This window comes from Pogoniulus pusillus, chromosome 18 (genome assembly GCF_015220805.1).
Source record: "Pogoniulus pusillus isolate bPogPus1 chromosome 18, bPogPus1.pri, whole genome shotgun sequence".
Classification (NCBI taxonomy): Eukaryota; Metazoa; Chordata; class Aves; order Piciformes; family Lybiidae; genus Pogoniulus; species Pogoniulus pusillus.
In genome coordinates, this window is record NC_087281.1 from 1,692,264 (window position 1) to 1,711,756 (window position 19,493).

A 19,493-nucleotide genomic window follows, 5' to 3' on the forward strand; every position below is an offset into this window, starting at 1 on the left:
CTTTTAACTTGCATGTTTCTGTCTCTAGCTGTATAGATTGTAAATATCTGCTTGTATCTTGTGCTCAGCTGTAAATAGAAAGCTTCATCCATTCAATTTCTAGAGCCACTGAGTCTAGTCTGGGTGATTTTCCAAAGTGTGGGGGGGCAGGTAACACCCAAACCATCACTCAATGCCATCTGCTTTAGCTGGCTAGCAAGGCAGAAGTTTTCTTAAGCTAAACAGCTATGGAGAGAGTTAAAAAAAACCTAAAACACAAGTTTTCTTTTTTTTAACCCAAAGAAATTCACCACAATGCAAACAACTCAAAAGTCCTCCAGATAATTAAATGACCCTCAGCACAACATCCAACCCCTTTTATACCTCCTCAGAACGTTCTCCTCACTGACAACACCTGCAGCAACACTGTGCCACAACGCGTGGTCAGAACAGTGGGGAGATGTGCTAGTTTGAAGTAGGGGAGAATGTTTTGGTGAGAAGAACTAGATTATAGGCTGTGAAAGGAAAACAAGGGTGATGGCTGCTTCCCTCAGAGTCTTGCTGAAGAAGAAGGGAAAACATTAGCTAACACTCTGGCCATTTTGTCTCACACTCTGCCTTGGGCTTCTGACTGGGCTGCAGCTCCCTAACCTCACTGCCACTCACCTTGCTGCTTAACCCCTTGGCTGCACCTCCATTCTTCCCTAGGACTGGGGTAAGGTTGAGAGGGGCAGGGGGAAGGTGCAGGGGTGGTTGAGAGCCCCTCCTGGGCACTCAGGTTTCTGGGAGGGCAGTTGTGTTTCTGTATTACCTTTTACCTTGTCTATTTCTGTCTATAACTGTATATACTGTAAATATCTGCTTGTACATTGTGCTGCTGTAAATAAATAGCAGCATTCATATTCCCAGAGCCGGCTGAGACTAGTCTGGGTGATTTCTAAAGTGTGGGGGGACGGGAAACACCCAAACCATCACAGGAAAGACTGGGGAAAAATGTACCACCTGCACCAGAGTGAAAGTATGGCCTCACTTTTTAAAATTGAATTACTATGTAAGTGTTGTACCCAAAGATTTACATCTTATAGAATCACAGAATCAAGCAGGCTGGAAGAGACCTCCAAGATCATCCAGTCCAACATAGCACCCAGCCCTAGACACTCAACCAGACCATGGCACTAAGTGCCTCAGCCAGGCTTTCCTTCAACACCTCCAGGCACAGCAACTCCACCACCTCCCTGGGCAGCCCATTCCAATGCCAATCACTCTCTCTGCCAACAACTTCCTCCTAACATCCAGCCTAGACCTCCCCTGCCACAACTTGAGACTGTGTCCCCTTGTTCTGTTGCTGCTTGCCTGGCAGAAGAGACCAACCCCACCTCTCTACAGCCTCCTTACAGGTAGCTGTAGACAGCAATGAGCTCTGCCCTGAGCCTCCTCTTCTGCAGGCTGCACACCCCCAGCTCCCTCAGCCTCTCCTCACAGGGCTGTGCTCCAGGCCCCTCACCAGCTTTGTTGCTCTTCTCTGGACACATTCCAGTATCTCAACATCTCTCTTGAATTGAGGAGCCCAGAACTGGACACAGTACTCAAGGGGTGGCCTGAGCAGTGCTGAGTACAGGGGAAGGATAACCTCCCTCTTCCAACTACTCACGCTATTCCTGATCCAGGCCAGGATGCCAATTTCTCTCTTTTGGCCACCAGGGCACACTGCTGGCTCATGTTCAGCTACCATCTACCACCACCCACAAGTCCCTTTCTTCCTGGCTGCTCTCAGCCACTCTGTCCCCAGCCTGTAGTGCTGCTTGGGGTTGTTGTGACCAAAGTGTAGAATCTTGCATTTGGCCCTTTTAAATTTCATCCCACTGAGATTTTAGTTGTAGATAGCAATGAGATCAACAACTGAAAATTCCCTTGATATATGCTTTATTTTTGTGACAGTTTGTGTTATTTCTCTCCAGTTTCAAAATACAGATTCTCTTGCCTCTTGACCATAAGGCTCTTTTTTGGCTCACAAGGAACTTACAGCAAAACAAATACATGGAAAGTAAATAACACAAGTTGGTTTCTACTAACACAGCTTTGATTACTCCAGTCTGCAGTTTCCAGTCTCTTTAACAAAATCCCTAAGTACTATTAGGTCAGTTATTTCTGTACCTAATTAATTCAATATCCACTTAACCATTTATGAATTTAACTGCTCTCAGAAGAAAATGATAGATAATCAACTCTGTCAAAGTGAATCATAGTTAAAGGCTTCAGCTACTTTCTTGGTGTTCCCTTTGCCTTCCCTGGCTAGATTCAATTCAAACTGTGCCTTGGCTTTCCTAACCAGATCTCTAGCTGCTCAGGCAGCTTCCTTATATACCTCCCATTCTAGCTGTCCTTTCTTCCACTTCTTGTAGAGTGTCTTTTTGTGTGACAGCATGTCCAGGAGCTTCTTGCTCAGCCAGGAAGGCTTCTTAACATTCTTCCCTGCTTTCCTCTTGGTTTACACTGTTCATGGACACAGAGGAGGTGATCCTTGAGTACTGACCAACTGCCCTGGGCCCCTCTTTCTGCCTGCTCTAGGGTAGGGTGTCCCTGCCCATGGCAGGAGGGTTGGAATTAGAGGATCCTTGTAGTCCCTTCCAATCTTGACTGATTCTATGATTCTATTTTTAACATTACATAGGAAAACATCTTTCTAAATAGCATTAAAAGCTGCACCTTAGTATTGAGCACATGCAGAAATCTATCCAGCATATAACCAAAAAAAGGTAAGGCATGATGAAATAAATCCAGCTAAAAGATGCACTGCAGCTGATACACATTTTCTGAAAGAATGACACTGCTCTGCAGTAATTCTGAAGGCCCTCAGGCACCTAATTTTTTCTGTCCTTCAAATAAAATTATTCTGCTCTTGAAAGGAATGAAAAGATTTAAGCAATAAATTACTTCAAATAACAAGTGTTTGTCAAATCTTATTTAAAACAAGGAAAATCTTGGCCTGTAAAATTCACATTTCAATGCATGGCTGAGCTGAATTTGTCCACAAGGTATTCCTCACTACTGTCCATCTGAACTCCACATTTTTGGAACAGAAGTACCATACAAGTGAGATTTAGAAGACTATACTGCAGAGTTTTTTTGACTACAACCCTGCCACAAACAGACTTTAAAAGGAGTCAAACTTCAGCCAGACATAATTCAAGAAATAACATCTTTACCTTCAACACTGCTGCCTACTGAATTTAAGTATATTCATAGAATCAGCCAGGTTGGAAGAGACCTCCAAGCTCATCCAGGCCAACCTAGCACCCAGCCCTGTCCAGTCAACCAGACCATGGCACTAAGTGCCTCAGCCAGGCTTTTCTTCAACACCTTTAGCATTTAATTAAGTAAATTGTGCTAGTTTGAAGCAAGCTGGAATGTTTTGGTAACAGAACTAGATAACAGGCAGTGAAATGAAAACAATTGATGTCAACTTCTCTCACAGTTACGCTGAGAGCTCTGGGAAGAAGAAAGACTTTTTCTCCATTTTGTTTCACTCACTCTTGCTTTTGCCTTAGACCTGGTCACATCTCATTAACCTTGCTCCCACTAACCTTGCTCCCTAACCTCTTGGCTGCACCTCTTTTCTTCCTGAGAACTGGGGTAAGGTTGAGAGGGCAGGGGGAGGTGTTGGGGTGGTTTGAGAGCCCCTCCTGGGGACTCAGGTTTCTGGGAGGGGAGTTGTGCTTTTGTATTGTTTATCCTTTGTATATTTCTGTATATAACTGTATATAACTGTGTATATTGTAAATAGCTGCTTGTAAATTCTGCTAGCTGTAAATAAATTGCTTCATCTATATTCCCAGGGTCCGTCTGAGTTAGCTGGGGCAAATACAAAGTGTGGGGGGGCGGGGTAACCCCCAAACCATCACATAAATGAATCCATAACTCATTTCAGGATTTTTTTTCCTGCCTTTTTTGGTTTGTTTTTTTTTCCCTTCTATTTTAAATTATTATTCCTCTTCAAAGCATCACTGCTCTCAGACTACCAGAGATGTAACCCAAAAAGACTTCTGCTTTGTAGGTGAAAGGGGAAAAAAGCCATGCTTCTACAACAAATAATACCCCAGGAAGAATAAAATCCAGCTTTATGACTCCTTTTGCATTCAAAATTGCCTGTACAAAGGGAAAAAAGTTTTTAAAATCAGAATAAAAAAGCCTGGTTTGTGAACTCACTACTAAACATATTAGCTTACAAGCAACTAAAATGACTTTGATTCTGTCTTACGCTTTACAATCAACCTCTAGGAAGGTTAAGTGTTATCAAACACCAAATAAATTGTGAATCAGGCTTGGATTTTAAGCTACAGGACTTCCTTCACCACACAGCTACATGCATTTTCACACAGCTTAATACTGCACAGACTTCACTGTGTATTTAAATGGCAGATATGTTGAATATTTCAGTTAGGTTACAGAACCACAGAATCAGTCAGGGTTGGAAGGGACCACAAGGATCATCTAGTTCCAACCCCCTGCCATGGGCAGGGACACCCTACCCTAGAGCAGGCTGCACACAGCCTCACCCAGCCTGGCCTTAAACCCCTCCAGCCATGGGGCCTCAACCACCTCCTCCCTGGGAAACCCAGTCCAGGCTCTCACCACTCTCACTATGAACAACTTCCTCCTCACAGCCAGTCTGAATCTCCCCACCTCCAGCTTTGTTCCATTCCCCTTAGTCCTGTCACTCCCTGACAGCCTAAAAAGTCCCTCCCCAGCTTTTTTGTAGCCCCCTTCAGATCCTGGAAGGCCACAAGAAGGTCACCTGGGAGCCTCCTCTGCTCCAGCCTGAACAGCTGCTGCAGCCCTCTGAGCATCCTGCTGGCCCTTCTCTGGACATGCTCCAGCATCTCCACAGCCCTTTTGGAATAGAGGCTCCAGAACTGGATGCAGTACTCCAGGTGGGGTCTCAGCAGAGCACAGCAGAGGGGGAGAATCACCTCCCTGGCCCTGCTGGCCACACTTATGCTGCTGCAGCCCAGGCTCTGCTTGGCTTTCTGGGCTGCAAGTGCACACTGCTGGCTCCTGCTGAGCTTCTCATCCACCAGCACCCCCAAGTTTTTCTCCTCAGGGCTGCTCTCCAGCCACTCACTGCCCAGCCTGGATTCGTGCTTAGGATTGCCTTGATCCAGATGCAAGACCTTGCCCTTGGTCTTGCTGAACTTCGTGAGCTTGGCTTGTGCCCACCTCTGCAGCCTGTCCAGGTCTCTCTGGATGGATTCCTTCCCTCCAGCACATCTGCTGCAGCACACAGCTTGGTGTTGTCAGCAAACTTGCAGAGGGTGCACTCAATGCCACTGTCCATGTCACCAACAAAGATGTTGAACAAGACTGGTCCCAGGACTGATCTCTGAAGGACTCCACTTGTCACTGGCCTCCACTTGGACACAGACCCACTGACAGCCACTCTTTGGGTGCGGCCATCAAGCCAGTTCTTTATCCACCTAGTGGACCACCCACCCACAGGTTAAGACTTGTTTAATTGAAAATTAAAACATCAAATACTGCAGTGGTGAAAAATGAAGTATGGTGAAAGCCTCAACACAGAAATGCTTGTTTATGAGAAATTGCATTTAGAAGATGTGCCACTACAGAAGAAACTACAAGCTACACTTAAATTGTTCCCAGGGTGCTATCCTAAATACTCCAATTTGAATGCTGTAAGTAATTTTCTACTTAAAGTTTATAACCTGAATGCTGTCAAGTCAGAAATACATTGTATAGCTAATGCATTAATCTTAGCTGAGCACTCTGCTCATATGACAACTTTTAATCTATAGTCACAGAAGTTGATAGCAGTTAAAAGTGAATGCAACCATCAGTGTGGTGGTTAAATCTTACATAAAGAAGTTACAGCTTCCACATGCAACTGAAGTTAACAGAACATGATGCTGATACCCCAAGATGTTGAACTGCTACTCCACACTGCCTCTGTCAGTTTCTAGCACATAGAAGTTAATTAATTTTATCAAACAGTAATCTTAATGATGGCTACTGACAAGGGATTCTGCTCTACTTCTAAATGTAAAAGCAAGCATCTGGCTGCCAGAAACCCCAAGGGTATTGTCAGAAAAGCTTTTTCATTTTTAGGAAAAAAGAAAAGCAATCAAGCAACCAAACACCCCCCCCAAACCCACAACACCCAAACAGAACACAGACAGCAAAAGGACAGTCATTCTAGTTACGTATTACCTACGCAGCCTTGCTTCACACTTGCACACGCCAAAGCCCCCAGTCACTAAAGATTTTTTTCCTTTTTTTTGACCTCCTACTATTCCTAACAGTACTGACAAACACTCAAACCCCCATGTTTACACTAGCCACAGATTATTTTTACTTGCCATTCCAAACCATAGCTGTGATCTCTCAGCACAGACATAAAAATCTTTCAAACAGCAGCAGCATGCTTATGTGTAGAGTCAGACTTGAGAGCCCACAGTCTGGAGCCATATCATTCATTCAGAGAACAAAAATGAAGGCTGGTTAACCTTGGTGCTGGTTTGAGATTAACTGGAATGTTTTACTGAGAGAAATTAAATCCTTAGCTGAGAGAAGAAAGAAAAGAAGGTAACAGTAACCCCTGTCACCCATTCTCCTACTGAGAAACACAACTGGTCAAAACACAGGTAAGACACTCACTGCTCACACACTGCTCAGCTCTCACTTCTGGCTCTGCCTTCTTTCTGGTGGGCTGCTCTCTGTGGCTGTGGCTGCCCTAACTCTCTAATCTACCCAACCCTTTTTCCTCTAACCTCCTTGTCATCTTTTTGACATCTCACCTCAGATCTCCAGATTTATCACATGAGATATACATGGGCTGATCTGGTTATTTCTGAAGGAGGGGAAGAAGGCAGAAGGGAGAAGGAAGAAGGGATTGAGTCAGGAGCCCTTCTGGGGACTCTGATTGTTCCTGGGAGGGGTACTGTGTTTCTATATTACTTTTAACTTGTATATAACTGTACACATAACTTGTATATATGCTTGAATCTTGTGTTAAGCTGTAAATATAGCTTCATTCTTTACCTTCCAGCTGGCTGAGCCTAGTCTGGGTGATTTTCTTATGTGTGGAGGGACGGGTAACTCCTAAACCACTACAACCTTTCATTCTGAATCACAGAACATAGATTTTCTATCATATGCTAAATGTATTCCATCTCAACAGGAGTGTCTGCACCATAGCTTTATTGTTTGCTCACACATAGTACTATTCAAAGAATATAAAAGCTGGACACCCTGCAATTATAGGGTAGCAAACCCAGTGCTTGTTTGACACGATTCCCTATGAAGTACATACTACTTGATGTCAGTAAATCCAATGTTTCAGACTTTCCATTGGAAATCAAAGCACATCTGCATTTCTAAGATTAAAAGATATTAAAAGCTACTATTTTCTACAGCATGTAAATGTAGTAAAATACCCCAATCGTGAGACAGAGAAATGTTTTCCACTGATCTTTTCCTTAAGCTTTGTGTGGTTATTAAGGGTAATTTTAAAATTTCCTTTTTAGTCTTACTAAAAAAACACCCAACCCAATACAAACAACAACAAAAACAATCCAGAATGAACAAAACAACAAAAACCCAACAAACCACAAAATACAAAACCCCAAATAAGGAGAGTTCAAAGAAATTGAGTTATTTATTTACCATGACAACTGCACCAGCCAAAGGTCATGACTGGTACTTATCAAGAGCTTCTCTGTCATGCAACTTTCTGACTGCAGGGTTAACAGTGACATAGGAACAAGTAAGCTGGCAGTCAGAAACCACACACCAATTCAAACAACCCAATGCAAAGTGAAGTGAAACAGATTTGAAACTGATGCAGTGGGTGAGTTCTTCAAATCTGGAATGGTAGAGCTACCTGCTTTTCTCTTTGAAATGATCAACTGGAAGAAGCAAAAAGGGTGAGCATCACAGCAAAATGCTTCCTCATCAAATAGAAAGAAATGATGCCCACTCCTCACACACTGCTCTAGAGGAGATTAGGAGGAAGTTCTTCACAGAGAGAGTGAACTGGAATGGGCTGCCCAGGGAGGTAGTGGAGGCACTGTCCCTGGAGGTGTTAAAGCAAAGCCTGGCTGAGGCACTTAGTGCCATGGTCTGGTTGACTGGACAGGGCTGGGTGCTAGGTTGGACTGGATGAGCTTGGAGGTCTCTTCCAACCTGGTTGAGTTTATGATTCTATGATTAGACCAACACTGCTGCAAGCCAGCAGCCTGATGCCATAAGGCTGCATAAACCTTTAAGTAACAGCAGTCCATGTGTTCAAGAGCACAGAGTTGACTCCTCGTGACCATGCCAGTGTCTATGTTATGAAATTCATGTAAGACAAGGCAGATGACACAAATGAGTGCTCATCTTATTCATTACTGGACACTCTTCCCTTTTATTAACCAGCATTCTCTGACTGGTGTGGAAATTGGTAGCTTTCCTTACTACCCAAGCAGAGGTGCATTCAGACTAAGTAAAAATGCCTTGGTCTCAATTAAATTACATGTTCATTAGCTTCTGATGAATGCCTGCAACCCCTCTCCCCTCCCCAATAATCTTCTTCAAGTACCTTCAGGCTCTAATCTCAATATTCTCAGTAATTAAGGTTTTGATTTTAAATTTGTCTAAAGCTGCCTAGAGAGATGTTCTGATTACCAGCTGAGCCTCGGATACAAATGATTTGAGGGCTCCTGTTGCTTTCTGAGGAAAATCTGTCATCAGTTTCTAGGATTTGATGCCAAATGAAGCAATCTGGCCACGTGATGAACATTTCTCACTCTTCAGTTTGTTCGTAGGCTGACACAGGAGAGTGCATTTTTGTTCTTTTTAGAGAACAACTTCAGGTTCAGGTTTATTTTCCAAGCATGTCAGCCTTTGTATTTTGTCTTAGATTCTGCTACCACTAACTAGCAGGGTAGAAAAAGAGAAGTTGATGGACAGCTTACTGTACCATGTACATTCAGTACCATGTAGCTGTCACATTCCAGACTGACAGTGGTATAGTAATTAATTTCTTTCCACATGCACTAAGGTGGGATTTTGTTTTGTTTTTTGTGGAGGAGGGTTGGGTTTTTTGTTGGTTTTTTTGTTAGGTTTTTTGATTCTTTTGGTTTGGGTTTTTTTTGTGGTTGTTGGGGTTTTTTTTGTTTGTATTGGGGTTGGTTCTGTAACTAGCACTGAGCAATCTTAGATTTGCAGATAATACACTTAGAAAATACATACAGCCATTAACTTTCACTTCTTAGCCTTTCCAATTTTCAAAGTAAATCTGTCCAAAACTGGAAAAAAATCTGAATTGGTCACTTTTCTAAGTAACTTTGACCCTAGATGAAAGTATTTTCTGAAACAACTAATGTAACACAACCTTCAATGAAACAATACTTCTGTATTTTTACCCTTTGAAGTGCATTAGCATTTTGTCCTGGGTCAGGGTGGATCCCTCTCCCAGTAGAATAAACTCACTACAACACAGAATTTTTCTGAAAAGTCAGGGAAAGATGAAATTGTATTTCTTATAGCTTAAATAGAACAGTATAAGGAGAAATAAACTACTAGAGAAATAGAATAAGCTTAGGGAAGATAAGGAAAGGGTCAAGCAGCAGCAAAGCAGCAGCAACCAAAACAGCAGCGGGGGAAGGCAGCAGAGAGTGCAGCAGAAGCCAGCAAGGGGAAGGTCCAAGCTGTGCTTCCAGACATAAAGCTCTTGATGCTCCAGTGAAATGATATTAACTTATCCATTGTTGCCATTCTATGGCCTGTCCCTGGAATGTTCACCTCTCCCCTATGTCTGAGCTAGAAACCTAGCTCCAACAGGCACACATTTTAAAGTAAACCCTGCAAAGACAGAAGTCCCTGCAGAAAATAAAAAAGCTTGTTATCTTTAGAAGGCATCTGCAAGACCTTAAGAAGTTCCTACTAACCTTCAAAAAAACCTAGGTGAGACTGAAGGTCTCAGCTCCTCTGAGCTTCTCTGCAAAGGCAAAAGTCAACCAACTCACATTGTCTATTCTCCTTTGAACACTCAAAAACACTTAAGATGAAAGAGTGACGAAGACTGGTAGCAATCCATCCAATAATACCAAGTCCCCACATGGTACACCTGGCCCAAGCTCTCCAGAGAGACTGTTATCCAAGTGAAACTTTGTGAGTAAATGCCTAGGTTACAAGTCTGACACGGGGCTTTACAGAACAAAGCTGGTCACGTTGAATAAACAGTGCAGTCTTTCTAGCAACTATGTCCTCCAAGTGCAGCTGAGAGACTGATGATGCCTAGCCTGCGCTGTAAGGTTCCAGTCTAAGTAAAACAAAAGGCTTTAAGACATCACAGACATGAAGACCTAAAGAAAGAACTTGGCAACAGAAGAAACCTTTTATCAATAAGCCATGCAGATGCAGAACTGTTGCAACTTCTGTTCTTAATAAGTGAACTTTACTCCTTAACATATCCTTACAATCCTAAAACGCCCTCCCCCCCCTTAATCTGAGAACCCCTTACCTACAAGACCAGCCAAAGACCAGCCATCTCAGAGTAGGCACTATTAGTTTTGTAGCTACTGTTGCTCTGTTTGAAGGCAAAGAAGCTATAAATCCATCAAGTTATTAGGAGGTTGTGCTTAAACTGTAGTTTGGTGGTAAGAATCTTTAGGAGGGCTGCTAGCTTTGTGGGTGCCTACCCAGCATGCATGCCTGCACAACTCTGCTAATAAATACCGCCTCTCTGTGCATATATTGGCACAGGAGAAAGAAGCAGATTTTCTGAGGAGTTCCCCCAGGACAGGACAGCTTCTGAAGCATGGTGATGTGAGGCTGTAAGCACTAAATCTAACAGCTATCTGGACATCATCCTAAGCAACCTGTTCTGGGTGACCCAGTGTCCTGGTAGGGCATAAATCCTGCCAGGCTGGTTTAACTCCTGCTCTCCCCCTCCTGTTGTGGGGTCTGGGAGTGAGTCAGATGAGCAAACAGTAAGAGTTTGGCCCCAGCAGAGCCTTGAGGGCTAGAGGGCTTAGCACCACGTGTCAGGTGTCTTGTGCTGCCCTCACCATGCCTGCCTGCTCAAAGGAGGCAGGAAGCTTTGAATCCATTGGCCAGAACAGTGGTGCTACTGCCTACTGGCCAGTCTGATTTTCTAAATGAAGTATATAAAGGGGGATGATGTAGAAACCACCTTTCTGCATCCTGCATTCAGCACGGAGCCTTCCTGCCTCTCCTCGTTTGCAGCTCCTTAAACGCGGCCACGTATTGCAGCTAACACTAGCCAGCTCAGCAGCATCTTCTCCCTCTGCCTGAAACACTCTGCATTTTAGCCTGGTATCACCATCACAAGTTTGAAAATGTCTTTGATAGAGGAGACTCACTCAGGGACCAAAAGCATCCTGAGCCCGTATGCTGGAGTGAATGGCAAGACTCCATAGGCATAGTCAGAATGTTTCCTGTTTTCACGTTCCTATTTTCCAAGTTCTGATTGTTTAAACTGTTTAATTCTGTGCAATTGCTTCCTGTCCCCTGAAAATCCAAAGAACCTCAGGGAATGTCCCCGTTTTTACTACTAATAATAAAAATTAATATCCATACAGAAATGAATACTCATAATTCATAAAGATTATTAATTTCTGATACACCCAGCCTGAGGAGAGATGCTGAACAAGAGAACCTCCAGAGGGTTCTTCCAACCTCCACCACTCTGTGATTCTGTAAGAGATACCACAAATGGAGTGAGAAGATTATGAAATAGGCTAAGGAACACACAGCAGTTTCCAGAAATCCCAAGTAACCTTGAGTGCTTTCTATGAAAGGGTCTGCAAATGAAATTAACAGGGCACAGATCTCTTCAGAGTTAAAACTGAGGCCTCCAGAGAAGGCTTTTTCTTTTTCAGACTTCTGTAGCTGTTTGCAAGTACAGCTACTGCTAACACAACTAAGTCTGCTTTTTCACAGGGCAAAGCCAATTTGTAAGCCTTTTAAGGCGGTATTAGAGGATGGTTGTTAACGACTGTCTTAAGCAGACATGCCTTTATTACTAACAGACATTATTTCTGGCCCATTACTCCTGGGGCCTCCATCTATACTTACAATTTTTGTGAAGAACAGACACACAAATGTTTCACCTAATGGTATCTAGTAACATAAATTAACTACAACTACCCTTTCCATTCAGAAGAAAGACACTGTCCTGGGATACCCCAAATTCCTCTCTTCTCCCTCTCACGCCATGGGAGAGGATGTGAAAACCTGCTGCACACACCCCCCACACTATACCCCCCACCCTGCGGGCTTGAAGGGGGGCAACAAAGCAGTGTCCTGACCCATGTAGATGCCCGTGCAGACATCAGGCTGGTGGCTGGCTGTGTTTCCATGCCCAGTATAAATGGTATATGGGCACTTTGTCTAGAGAAAGGGATAAACAGAGCAAGGGTTGCCACCGCTTTGGAAGAGCTTCTGCCCTAACAGAGCACCAAGCCCGATAGCTCCTGCCGTGACTGGGCCCTCCCCACTTTTGGATGGCTCCTGCCTTTTGTACAGCTCTTGGTTTTAGCCCATCCCTGCTTTTGGATGGCTCTCCCCACATCTGCACCCTTTTGTGCAAACCAGCAGGCCTGGCAAGCCCTGGGGTCCTTTGAGAGAGAGAACTGGAAGCATCTGGACCACCCTCTCTCAGACCCTATCAGTGGCAAATTCCCTGGCCACCTCCTGGGCTGGGGGACTCCAGCAGTTCTGGCTCTCTCCTGCTGCTCTGAAGGCAGCATCATTCCATGCCCATCCCACTCGGGAAGAAGTGCCTGAGACACTTCAGAGTTTAGCGTCTCTGAGTCTCATCTCGGACTTCTGCGTCGTGGATCTCTGTTACTGGATATTGCCTGCAACGTCAGAAGGCTGCTCCTGCAGAAGAATTCAGCAAGGGATCATTGCTGAGTGCCTGTCTCACAGCCATGAGTAAGCTCTTCCCTTAATCTTCTGCTCAGCCTGACTGATAGTGGGGTAAAGCTGTGGTTATAGCTTAGCCTTTGCCATTTCCTGACTTCTGAAATATCTAAATTTATCTACCATATCCTTTTTCTGGGAAAATATTCCCAATCAAACTGACTCTGCTAATAAACTAAACTAATTTTGTATGTAGTTTGGGGGGTTCCAGGAAAAGAAAATAATTCTATTTTTTCATAGTTAACTTATTTAATTAATATTTAATGTATATTTAATGTATGTTTAATTTATATGAATTCCCTGCCTCCACGACAGATACAAACCCTATTTCCTGATGAACTATCCTGATCTGGAATGACTATTCCTAAACCAAAGACAAGGCATCATCAATAAGTTTAAATGAAGATTGGAAATGCATTATTGATGAAAAACAAAATGTGGGGTTTTAAATTGTGTTTAAATTGGAAAAGAAATTAAGGGAATTTTAAGCACTCATTTAAATAAGAGTATTAGCACTTCTCTTTGGAACTGATAGTCTGACAACTCATTTGCTGCAAATGAAATTTTAGTACATTCCACACAGAAATAATTACATTATTAAACATGTTGCTAGAACTCTTAATGTCTAACTAATCCTCCAGCCTAGTGATAGCTTCCAAGAGTTGGCAGTCTTCTATTATAAAAGCTAGGTGAAGCTGGAAACGTTTAAAGGGAGTATTTTCACTGAATCCTCCACCCCAACACACACATTGTATTTTTTTAAACAATAAAACAGAGTATGTAAAAAAATGACTCCTACTAATAGCCACAAAGCTATGTAATTAAGACTGACTGCATACAGGTAACCATACATTGGCAAATTTTGTTATGTCAGGTGAAGTATGCTGAAATTTTAATACTCAACTTTTAATGTCTTGTAGCACCTCAAAGTTGCAGAAAAAATTGTATTTCAAACTACTCTTAAAAAAAAATCAACTCAAATTCTGTTTACCCACTTAGAGTTCAAGACCCTATAACAGCAGGGCTTGTTTATATATTTAATGATGCTTTCCTCCCACGCCCAGCCAAGAGACAAAAGTAATTCAGGACATAAACTGTGTTTTAAAAACAACTCTGACAAACCAGGCATTGAAGACAACATCATCCTGTACTACAGAACCTGTACAACCAAAGCCTCTCCACGTTAGAACAGATGTCTGCCCAAAAGCTGGCAATCTAAACATCCAAAGCAGCTATAGGCAGAGTAAGAGAAAGATTTGCAACAGTATTACAGCAGATCATGAAAAGAGGCACCAAAGGAGGTTCTGAAAGTGACCTAAATTCTGGGGTCTGAGAATTTTAACTAGTTAGACATTAGCTTTCCATTTGAATTGCTAAGTGTTACTTATGTATCAATAGAATGTATTATGGGGCTGATCAGGTGAGAAAAATAGGTTTTCTACAGGAAAAACCAATAGAAACAATACTTCTAGGAACAAAGAGGTAAAAAGTAGTGTAAAGTGCATATTCCAAAACTGCAGTGGAGATGTCAATGCAACTTCAGCAGCAGCAATCAGAGGAAGAGGGAAATAGCTAGAAAATAAACCTGCAAAAAAAGATTTACTTCCAGGAGTTACCAGCAGAGTAATCTGACATTCAGTTCCAGCACATGTATTACAAGTCAGGGCAAGGAACAGCCCTAATTACATCACAACTCCACCTGAATGCAAAACAAATCTAGAAACAGTGCTTCTTGAAGGAGTCAGACAAAATTCACTACCAGAAACACATTAAACTTCTTTACACAATCCACACGACTTGCAAGAATCACTGTGTTGGTATTTAAATACAAGATAGTTAGTTAGGAGATCATTTAGGTTAAGAGTTTTTCCTCTGAAAAACATGTTTCACTTACTGTTTTCCCTTGCCTTGTGAAAAATGGCTATTACAAGAACACTTTGTTATTGCTAGTTAGGCTCCCAGTTGCACCAGGACGGAGCAGGTACATTTAAGTTCTTTAGGGTAGGTTCTGCCATTTACTAACTTTCTGAAACACACTAGATAATAGAAAAGCAGTTACTAAAAACATTACAAACAAGGCCAAGAGCTTGAGCTCTGTGAGGAAGCAAAAAAACTATGCATCTGAAACTACCCTAGCTTTCAAGAGCTTACCTTCTTTTTGTCCCTCATGGAGCCCTTCCCTCGGACCATTATCTTGCATCCTGTCTCTGCTTCAAGTTGTTTAGCTGTTAGTCCTCTGGGCCCAAGGATTCTTCCCACGAAGTTGAACTGGAAAAAAAACCCAGAGCATTATTTCTATACAAATAAGTAAACACAGTTTAAAGTTTGGTGAGACGTATTTGTGTCTCTAAAATATCATTGAGCGCTTAGCAGTTTAGGACACTGCACACTATGTATCTGAGGTCAAAGAAAGACTCAAGTAGTGTATCTGTGTATTTGATACCTACGTAAACCCTGCTTTGGGGAATATGGGTTCCAGATGAAAACAGGGTTTTACCTTTAACGTGTTAGTCTACAGCAGTGGTAGTCACAGAACCAGGTCAGAAGAGATCTTCAAGAGCATCCAGTCCATCCTAGCACCCAGCCCTACCCAATCAACCAGACCATGGCACTAAGTGCCTCAGCCAGGCTTTTCCTGAACACCTCCAGCACAGCGACTCCACCACCTCCCTGGGCAGCCCATTCCAATGCCAATCACTCTCTCTGACAACAACTTCCTAACAACATCCAGCCTAGACCTCCCGCAGCACACCTTGAGACTGTGTCCCCTTCTTCTGTTGCTGGTTGCCTGGCAGAAGAGACCAACCCCACCTGGCTACAGCCTCCCTTCAAGTAGTTGTAGACAGCAATGAGGTCAGCCCTGAGACTCCTCTTCTCCAGGCTAAACACCCCCAGCTCCCTCAGCCTCTCCTCATAGGGTTTGTGCTCCAGGCCCCTCACCAGCTTTGTCACCCTTCTCTTGAATTGAGGGGCCCAGAACTGGACACAGCACTCAAGGTGTGGCCTGACCAGTGTTGAGTACAGGGGCAGAATAACCTCCCTTGTCCTACTGGCCACACTGTTCCTGATCCAGGCTCTCTTGCTCACCTGGGCACACTGCTGGCTCATGTTCAGCTACTATCTACCAGCACCCCCAGGTCCCTTTCTGCCTGTCTCCTCTCCAGCCACTCTGTCCCCAGCCTGTAGCACTGTCTGGGGTTGTTGTGGCCAACAAGTCCTAATTTCTTCCTCAGTAAGTCCCATAAGCTCTTCCAGACTCTACACACCACTCTTCCCTCACCGCTAACATGAGCAGTGTGCATCCCATTACACAAACACATAGGTCCTGGCTGCATGACCAGGCACAAACACAGCTTCCACGGCGTGGGACTGACGGGGTGCCAGGTGTGGCTCCACACCAGGGGGAGGGGAGAACAGTACACAAGCTGGTCACTCACATCTACAGAATTTATTTATCTACCAGGCCCATCCATTTCCTTCAGAAAAACAAATACATCAGTCAGCCCAAACAGCAACTGAGGCTCCTTACAAGATCACTTCAGGTTGCATAGGGAACACTTCTCCAGAAAGCAAACCTTTGCCACATACCCATACTTGCAGGCACACTACATACATGTATATGCATGTAGAGGCACATGACAAAAGCAAATGCCATTTTTAACGTTGTAGCCTTCATTAGAGTCAAGTATTTCACATCCAGCTAACTTCAATATAAGCAGACAATCTCCCACCTACACTTACTGCCATAAGTAACCATTTAGCCATACGTAACATCATTTCCCAGTTATTCTGCAGGGCTTGTTCCCCTTTCATTATTCTCAGTCACACATTCTGGAAATCATCACCCAAGGACTAGAAGAAGGCAACATTAAGAACATACAGCAGTACTTTGTGACAGCTGCAGCGTAAAGATGAAACCTCAAGCTCAAAGGACACAAACAGAGACATTTCAGACTGAAGATTAAATTCAAAGAAGCTATCAAGAAAAGAGAAGCTCTGCAGTAAGGATGGACTCTGGATGTTTTAGATCCTGGTAAACACAGATATTCAATGGAATTATGAAGAAGTTGTTGGCTTTCATTTTCTCAGCTAATTAAAACTGGGTTTGAGTACTAAAACTCAACATATTTGAAATCCTTATAAAACTGCTACGACCAGAAATTGAGGTGTGAGTAGAAATTATGAACATAAGCAGAGGAAAAGTCTTCACAAAAAAAGACTTTTTAGAAAATGGTTAAATTGTCCATAGGGCAGATACACTCTCAAAATCATTTAGCATTCTAAACTCCAAAAACAAAGAGGTATTATGAAGTCTGAATCAACTGTCAGCAGGAAAAAAACAAAGATTAAAGGCATTTGTGAATGCATTCGTAAGTTGTGAATCATAGGAAATCAAGATTCACTAAGACTGGACGGAGTAATGAACCAGCTACAAGTGATAGAATTCAGCCTTGCTATATGAAAATCCTGAATTTGATAAGACATTTCAAACATCTGACATACACAGCATCTTGCTTCCTGTACACTAAAACTTCAGTAACCTATCCTATTCCACCAGCAAAGCTAAACCAATGCTACAAACCTGACTTCAAATGACTCACACACGAGGTGACTATCACTACAGTCTGTACCTAAAGGAAAAGAGCAGTGTGCTAGTCAGGGGGAATGGAGCAAAGCCACGGGTGGGCAGGTTCAGACCGGACATGAGGAGGAAGTTCTTCAGCATGAGAGTGGTGAGAGTCTGGAATGAGTTGCCCAGGGAGGTGGTTGAGGCTCCATCCCTGGATGTGTTTAAGGCTCGGCTGGATGAGGCTCTGGCCAGCCTGATCTAGGATAGGCTGTCCCTGGCCTCAGCAGAGAGGCTGGAACTAGATGATCCTTGTGGTCTCTTCCAACCCTGACTCACTCTATGATTCTACTTTGAGGCTAGCTGAAATATTCTACTGAATGAAATGAGATTATGGGCTATGATGGTGCTGATCTGGGCACATCGGTGGCTCATGTTCAGCTGCTATCTACCAGTACCCTCAGGTCCCTTTCTCCCTGGCTGCTCTCAGCCACTCTGTCCCCAGCCTGTAGTGCTGCTGGGGGTTGGGGCCAAAGCGCAGAAGCGCGAATCCTATGCACCATCTAGAAAACTTTCATTTCAAGGACAATGGAGAGAATCAGGAAGTACACAACACTAACAATATTAATAAAAAGCCAAAACAAGGATCTAGTGGCACTGAAGGCTCTACCCCCACCCCAATTATACCATATTGCTCTTCCTCTCTGTCTGCTTCTCTGCATTGTCACTTCCTTTCCCTTAGTTTGCTAATCTTACATGCTTGAAGAATCCAGCAGTTAGGAAGCACACTCTGACAATATCCTGTAGTAAGTTATTTGTTGCCTTTCTATGAGAAGATGGCCCAAATCACAATCCTAAAAAATGAGACAGATAACATATCTGGGGAGTCTCTGTATATAAGGATCTTTGCTCTTGAAAGAGTTTAAGCAGAAGCAACCTTATTAGGAAACAATGCTTGTTCTAAATCCTAGCCTTTGCATCTACCCTGGGATATTTATGCTTACTCTGCAGCAACTGATCCTCTCAAGAGCTGACAAAATTTCTACCTGGTGTCCTACTTAACAGGTCTACAACATCAGAAATTACCTGATGAAAACAGTTTGCACTCCTTATGTAGAGAACAACTATTTTCCAAGCAAACTGAAGCACTTTAACAGTGCATCTATGCCTCACTAGTGCCTACATCCAGACCAAAAGCAATAAAGAAAAATAGCTGGATGATAGGAGGGAGTTCTTCCCAAAGAGAGCCATTTGCCATTGGAATGGGCTGCCCAGGGAGGTGGTGGAGTCACCGTCCCTGGAGGTGTTGAAGAAAAGACTGGCTGAGGCATTTCGAGCCATGGTCTAGTTGACTGCATAGAGCTGGGTGCTAGGTTGGACTGGATGATCTTGGAGGTCTCTTCCAATCCGGTTCATTCTATGATAAGCACAAACTATGCTGAAGACTCAAATGTGTAATAAGAGGTTGCAAGGAATCATGTCTGATTTTTATAGTGCATGGGAAATGTAGTGTTTGAGAAACTTCCATGCGAGCCAAAATCTAAGTTGAATGAGTGCAGTAGTAGTAAATTTCATACTGTTATTGTGTTTTCTTGTGTGTTTTCCTTTGAAACCTGAAAGTAAGCCACAGGAAGGTCTAACTTCTCTGATGAAAAAAAATCCTTATTTTGCTCATTTACAATTTATTCTACCATTTCATTAGCAAATACATCAAGGATTTACTACCAATCAAATCTGCAGAGCTAGTTACCACTGAAAAAGAAGCAAACACAACCTATCCTTAAAGTCTAGATCAAATTAAGGAAATAAACTCTTAGAAAGCCTGTCTATTCCTCAGATATCATGCATATCTCACAGCATCACACACTCATTCAAGTTGGAAAAGACCCCTGGGATCATTGAGCCCAACCATTAACACTACTCTGTAAAGTTCACTCCTAAACAATATCCCCAGGCATCATATCTAAACAACCTTCAAACACATCCAGGATGGTGACTCAAC

The 19,493-nt window shown here is 43.1% G+C and overlaps 1 protein-coding gene across 7 annotated transcripts in view; it reads right to left on the reverse strand.

The window, feature by feature from the left end:
* The window catches only part of QKI (QKI, KH domain containing RNA binding), a 196,610-nt gene that overhangs the window by 102,592 nt on the left and 74,525 nt on the right, over positions 1 to 19,493 (reverse strand). For all 7 annotated transcript variants that reach the window (XM_064158236.1, XM_064158235.1, XM_064158234.1 and 4 more), the window contains exon 3: positions 15,076 to 15,192. In XM_064158236.1, coding sequence (XP_064014306.1) covers positions 15,076 to 15,192 — 117 coding nt within the window. The remainder of the gene's footprint in view (positions 1 to 15,075; positions 15,193 to 19,493) is intronic.